Genomic DNA, 7,473 nt, shown 5'->3' on the forward strand with positions numbered 1-7,473 from the left:
TACATATAATATATGTGTGTTTATTTATTTATTCCCCTTTTTGTATGGAACTGTGTATTGTATTAGATTCTGATTTTGCATTTTATTGTATTTGTTTTCTGAATTTATATTATTTTCTTATATACTCAAGTGAAGTGAAACACATGGTTAGTGTCATTAATTAAAAAAAGGTCAAACAAGGTCAAAAAGGTGGTTCTATAATCCAAATAAGATGTCAATTAGAAATGTTTTAATGCTGTTTCAAAGGGAGGTTTTATTGATTTCAAGTCACATGCTTTATTTATGCTTTGCAGCCACGTTTAAGATGTATCAATAAAACTTATTTGAATTAACCAGTAATGGAGAAATATGTCATCATAACCACACCATTGCAATGAATACAACACATACTTTTTGTTCTTGAGTTGCACTCGACTTTTATATTAAGTGTTGTGAAAGAGTTTTTCAATATTGACTAAAGTAAAATGTTCCAGTATGTCTGCTGTTGACATTTTCTTAAATACATCGAACCTCGTTGTTGCCTCCAGATCGCTAGGGGGCGCTGAAACTCAGTTCATGATTGACTTGAAACCGGAAATCGAATCTCGTTGTTCAAACAAACATGGTGTCGCTCAGTGAGGAACGTGAACGTGAATGTTAGCAATTAAACCAGCATAGGTCATATATCTATTTAATCCAGTGACGTGTTTCCCATTTAATGGCGTTCCGTGTTTGTAACCGGTTTCTCAGAAACTCGTATATTTCCTCCCGTCATGTCGTGTCAAAACGTGTCCCTGGATCATGTTTACTTTCAGGTCTGATTCTTTTTTCTGTTCCTTCTGTCATTTAATTGTTGATGTTCAGTGTAGATTTATACTATGTATATGTGATATATGTATTGTATATTTAAAGTCAACTTTTGTTTAAGTATTTTAATTATTAAAGTAATCCATTAAAATGCAGTATATTAACCATCTATTTTGTTAATTTTATAAATACGTTCCCTTAAATAAACTTATGATTTTTATGCAATTTAGAAAATATGTTTTTGTGAATTAATGGACTTATTAGTTCACCGTAAACTCCATCAGCCATATTTACAATATTTCCTTTTTTTTGTTGTTGTTTTACAGAAAACTCCCTCTGCTGTCCAAGTTCATTTGTCATCTATCCAGTCTGCTTCATTTCGTCTGAGACGTTACTAAACCGACTGTCCAAAAGCAAAGTTATTCAGGACAGAATCCTCAACAATGATCTGCCGTCCATCCTTCCTACTGACACCAGTAATACAAATTTGACATTCTATCCATGTATCATCAGAAACGATCGTGCTCCTTAACTCTTCTGTTTGTTTACAGGTGAACAGTTGTCTTTGTTAGGGAAAACACCTGACCAGCCTGAACATTCAAAACTGTTGAGAGTCGCTTTAATAGGATCTCCAAATGCTGGAAAGTCCACCTTGTCCAACCAGATACTTGGCAAACAGGTTTCCAATTCATTGATGTTTTTTAATGTTTTAAAATTGACAGCTTTTTTGGGTGCACTCTTGCAAAGTATTTTTAATTTAAAATGATCCTTTTTTCACTATTTACTGTGTAGTTTAACACATGATATGTAGCCTTTATTGTGGGCCAAGAATTCAAGTCCTCTGTTATGCTCTATCAGGGCTTTTACATTTGTACATTTTTTAAAACCACAGTATGATTATTTACTCTTCCTGTTCTTCTATATCCATCACCAACAAACACACTAATCATGATCTTTGACACAATTGCGAGATTTAAGGTTATCTTTAAATGATTAATACTTTAGTGCCACATCTTTGAATTCATTTGTGTTATTACATTATATGTTTTCTCTAAGAGGTTCAAATTGCAGATAAATAATCGATAATTTCTTAGTATTTCTAAACTTAATTGATTGTGAAGTTTTGTTTTACTGTTTGTATTCAACATTTTCTGTGTTTAATTGGCCGTTATTGTTTTAAGGTGTTTGCTGTGTCAAAAAAAGCCCACACAACCAGATCTAAAGCTGCTGGGGTTCTGACAGAGAACGCAACTCAGATCGTAAGGAATTAATACTTGCTTTGATTGTTATTTTTCCGGGAAGAATTTATGTATGACCTTGCTTTAATTTCCTTTTTTATTTTTTGTGAAGGTTTTACTGGATACACCAGGTCTGACTACAGATGTTAAAGCCAAAAGGTTCTGTCTAGCTTTCATTTAAATGCTTGAATATGAGAGGATTATTATGATTTTATTTAGTCAAACATTTGTCTTGACAGACACCAGTTGGAGAAATCGCTGCTTGTGGATCCATGGAACACGGTTAAAGAAGCTGATCTTAGTAGGATCCTCTTTTTTTCTGTCATCTAATCGAAAGCTGTTAAAAACAACGTTGACTTTTTTTTCTCAGTTGTCGCCATAGTGGATGTAGCTGAAAAATGGACGCGCAGCAAGCTGCACTCGGAGTTGCTCAAGTGTCTCACTCAGAACAATAAGATCCCAGCAATACTCGTTCTAAACAAGGTATCTCATGAGGGGCTGGTGCACATAACAAGTAATAAAATAGTTAAAAAAGAGTTTTTCTTCACCCATTAATCTGCATTTCAGGTCGACCTGGTGAAGTCTAAGAGCCAACTGTTGGACATCACGGCTGAGTTGACTTGTGGGTTTGTGGACAACAAGAAACTGCGAATACGGCCGGCGATCAAGCCTCCGTTGGCCAGAAACAAACCAGGAAGGAAGCCGCAGGAGGTGCTTTCACTGGATGACTCGGGTCTGAGCGATTCTGGTTTTACTAAAGAGCCGCTGGATGCGGAGAATCAGAGTGGCTGGCCTCACTTCAAAGAAGTCTTCATGTTGTCTTCACTGAACCAGGAAGACGTGCAGACCCTCAAGGCAAATTTTACTTGTTACACTTTTATCAACTTTTTATCTATTTAATTTAAATTTTTAAAAAAATGTCTGCCTTGCTAAGTTGTCACACGGTTAAATAGAGTCAGTACTTTGGAAATCATTGTGATCTTATTTTGTATTCTTTTAGAATTACTTATTGTTGGCAGCCAAACCTGCACCCTGGGAGTACCACAGTGAGGTTCTGACCGACCAGACTCCACAGCAAGTGTGTTTCAACACGATATGGGGGAAGCTGCTTGAGTTCCTGCCACTGGAAGTTCCTTATTCTGTAACTTACGTGAGTCTTTTGAGTTTGGATAATTGGATTTCTGATCTGATAAGTCAATTAAACGTACATAATGTATATATATATATATATGTATATATATATATATATATGTATATATATATATATATATATATATATATATATATATATTATCATGTACTTAAATTAAATATATTATTGGTTCTTAACTTAACTTGAAAAGTTTCTCTGGTCTGCTTTTATTTACAGTATGTATTTAATTTTTTTTTCCAATGTATTTTATTATTTTTGAACCCCTAGTTTAAACTAAAACATGTGCCCAAATGATTTGTTTGTTCTTTTAATTGAATATTATTGTGTTTATATATTTTTATTTCATTGGGAAAGATTCTAAATTTGAGTCCCTAATTTGTATTAATGATTTAAGATTCCTGGACATGTTGTCTGTACAAGAAAATGGGAACAAAACTTAACCAAGAAATAATAGTTTTAGAATTATTTTAAATGTTTTTACAGTGTCATTTGACCTTTAGGTAACTATAATTTTTAGAGCATGTGCAAGGCTATACGATTAACCACCCACCCAACAGAGGGCAGTATAGCCTCCGTCATACACTCGGTTCACCCCTACAGTACTTATCTCATCAGATCTCGGTACATGGGGAGGGCTCACACATATAATGATTAGAAAGTTTGTTCAATATTTATGGTCAAAACTTGACCCTGAAAAATATATACTTTACATCAGTTATTTTCAAGTATTCAAATGAAACTTTTACTATCATTTAAAATAATATACAACATGAAAAAAAAAAGTTAAAAAAAATTTAAAAAAATGATTCACCATGTGAATAATACATGTTTGATACAGTGATATTTATTTTTAAATCTATTACACTCAATTTGATTGGATGATTTTCATTACTTCTCGACTCAAGCCATGCTAACTTAAATTGAAAAGAAAAAACAATTAGTGCAGTTTATAAGAAGCAGGTGTGTCAGGTGAAAGATTGTAATTTATTTTTTACTTCGATCAAAAGCAGTGCACGGCAGTAAAAGAGTTATGCAACTAGATTAAAAAGATATATTTAGCCGACCAGTCATTTTCAAATGGTGGCCTTCTGTTTTTATTTCCACTGAAAGTTCATGTTGTATTTTTGCATTGAGTTAGTCAGTCTTTACGCTGCCGTCTCCAACCACTTACCATCGATTTATTGATACTAATCTTGCAGCGTCTCTGTATTTCTTCTTATTCTTTGATTATCATCCACCTGTCTTTTTGCCTCGCTCTCGCCCCCTGGAGGCCCTTAACTCTTAAGTATATAGACAAGCTACATGGTTTTATTAGACGCAAAATTGGAAGGGAATTAAGAAGTTGCAGATTATAGTCATGAAATTACATTTATCAAGTTGTTTGTTCATCAACATGATGTTTTTTTTACTACTCCTGTTTTGCCAGGCCGTGGATTACTGGAGGGAAAATGATAAGGGCGAGCTGGAAATTTGGGTCAAAATTCAGACAAAGAAGGAAAGCCACACAGTAAGTAAATTACTACTGATCTATATGGAAGGCTCAACTATGGTTTGTGTGGGATTTATTTAGTGTTGACATTTGCCACACCTACTACTAAAGTCTGGTTGTTTCATTGAGAAGAAATAAGATAATCATAATAAGAATAAACGAGAAGAAAACAAGTTAACTTCATTGAATCAAGGGGTTTGTGCACAGTTAAAAGGGGATAAAACTAAATTTGGGTAAATAAAAAATCTAAAAAGAAAATTAATTAAACTGAATTCTGTGTCAATAGAAATACAGGACAAATAAAGAACAAGAATCGTTGAAAGAAATTTTGGCACTAATGTTAATATTATTTCTTGTCACCAGCATTTTCTGTCTCACTTATGTGTTTGTGGAAATTAAACAAACATTCAGATATGAGAGAATTTCATTGAATCAGTGGGTGGCACAGCCTTAGATTGAAGATATTTGTTTCTGGCTCCCTCTGCTGTCAAAAGTGTAATTTTTCCCAAAGAGTCAAATAATTCTTCCAAAGTCTTAAACCATGTTTTTTTTTAATGTTATTCTTGACATTTTTAATAACGTGATCTCAAACGTTACTTAAGTTCGCATGCATGTTTTAACGTGTTTTCTTACTTTGCAGAATAACCATTGTTGACCAAACGAAAGTATTTAAAAGGTGCAAAATGATCATATGTCAAGAACTGAACCTCTGACATACTGTATCAACTCTTCACTGGAGTTGTAGCTTGAGTCACAATTATTATCTCTAGAATTAGTTCTAGCTAAACCAGGTATTTATAGCCATTTTAAACAAGTTGCTGAAATAAGTAGCTTTTATCAGGTAATAAACGCAACATATTATGTTATTTTGTACAAGTTTTTTTTCACTTTTTGTTTTACTTGCTGTGTTAGAAATATTGAATTTGTGACCCTCTCTGATGTGTTTGTTGCTCTCTCTCCAGAGAATGGTGATCGGCCCCAGGGGTGCGATCGTGTCACGGATAGCTACAGAGGCCTGTGACGATCTGAGTCACATTTTTCAGAGACCAGTGACGATGAAGATCGCGGTAATGCTGGTGAAGCCTGGTGAAGCCTGAGTGAACTCCAGTCAGAGCAAGAACATCAAGATACGGGGGATGAAAACAAAAACTACCCTTTTTTTGTTACCGATTATCAATTTCTGTTCTAAATAATGTAACCATAAAAGTGATAACGTGTTAAAAATAATATACCAAGAGACATCCAGCTTTATCAAATGTTTTATTGATGTATGCATTCACAGTAACACAGTAGTTATTTACAGAATATCTTTCACATGTTTCTGACCATGATAATAAGCTCAGAAAGAAAAGAATCATTTTTCGCTCTCTTTGGTCCTGTTCCTGAAGATATCGAGTGAGAGCCGTAGAACCCTTACCATTACTAAAAACTCAGTAATGGTAACGGTTTGACGGCCCTTCTCTCAGTCGTCCGCTGCTGCTGCCGCCGAGTCGCTCCACGCCGCAGGGTGGATGAGACCCTGGATAGTACATCATCTATACTGTAGTGTCTCATCAATGAACTTACAGTATAAGATGATATCCTGTCCAGAACTCAAGATGTTGTGTCCGACAGCCTCTCCTTGCCTTCTGTGACCCGAGGAGCTGAACTGCATTTAATTCAGGATCCGCAGACCCTCCGTGTCCGTGTACTCGCCGTTGTCTTCTCTCAAGTCCACGCAGCCTCACGACTGTTTTATGGGCTTGTCGCCTGTTCATTAGCATAATGTGATGGTATCTGGGCCGGAGCCTCTTATCTGCTCGCCCCTGTCCACGGTCGGGTCACACCCTCCTCACACCCACAAGGATGGTCCACTGCTAGTCACGACTCCTGTGAGAGTTAAGTGGCGGTTTTATTGACGAGGAGCACGTCGATGATTAAGTCGTTGAAATGTAACCCAGGAAAAACCAAAATAAAAAATACATTTAAAGAAATGATGAGCTTTCCTCAACGGGAAAATTAGGTCAACATTTTTTTCGGGCGTCTATAGCTTTTTTTCCCAAGTTGAAAGTTCACATATGTGTTTCATACAGATTGTTCAATGATAATCAAGTTTATAGTCATTATACTGGTGTTATGAAATTGGCTTTAGACATTTTAAGGAATTAAATAAAATCCATCTCATATATATATATATACTCACTATATATATATATATATATATATATATATGAATAATTATTTGTAAAAGCTTTTCTCAGACCAGGGCCACAAAGCGCTTGAACAATCAAAAACAAACCAAGTAAAATTACATTAAATATATATATATATATATATTGATTATTTATAATTCAATTTTATTGTGTTAATATAGCAGTTTGACATAAACAACCTTTATTTAATTCTTTCCAAAATAGTTTTCCGTTTAACAATAACAAATATGGATTGAGAAAAGTTGAGTGGTCGTTAAAGCATGACAATGTGTTTATTGTAATATTAAATGTGGGATGAGGGTAATTGAACACAAACCATATTTGAACATTCGGTCACAATCTCTACTCTGACGTTAGTTAAGTAACTTTGTAAAAAGGCTGTTGGTGCAGGTGACGACATGAGGGAGTAATCTCACCAGCAGCAGAAATAAACTGACGGATATATAATTTGGCTGTTGCGATACAATTTGAACAGTGGATGTTTCTTAAGTGTTGCCGCATCATAGTCATTGTTGAAGCTCTTACTAAGCACTGAAAGTTTTGAGCAGTTGAATCTGTGTGTCAAACCACATGCATTGTCTTTTTGTGTAATTCTTATGGTCCTTTTGATAGGGT

At 34.8% G+C, this 7,473-nt stretch overlaps 1 protein-coding gene across 1 annotated transcript; it reads left to right on the forward strand.

The window, feature by feature from the left end:
* Positions 1–610: 610 nt before the first annotated feature.
* On the forward strand, positions 611–6,639 carry eral1 (Era-like 12S mitochondrial rRNA chaperone 1). Its single transcript, XM_087807156.1, has 11 exons — positions 611–794; positions 1,113–1,262; positions 1,338–1,465; positions 1,968–2,045; positions 2,137–2,183; positions 2,264–2,325; positions 2,395–2,507; positions 2,592–2,879; positions 3,025–3,174; positions 4,604–4,684; positions 5,629–6,639. Exons 1-11 carry the CDS (start codon positions 698–700, stop codon positions 5,761–5,763), a joined length of 1,329 nt encoding a protein of 442 aa, XP_087663282.1. The 5' UTR covers positions 611–697; the 3' UTR covers positions 5,764–6,639.
* Positions 6,640–7,473: the final 834 nt, after the last annotated feature.

This window comes from Callionymus lyra, chromosome 14, assembly GCF_982586985.1.
Source record: "Callionymus lyra chromosome 14, fCalLyr1.hap1.1, whole genome shotgun sequence".
NCBI lineage: Eukaryota > Metazoa > Chordata > Actinopteri > Syngnathiformes > Callionymidae > Callionymus > Callionymus lyra.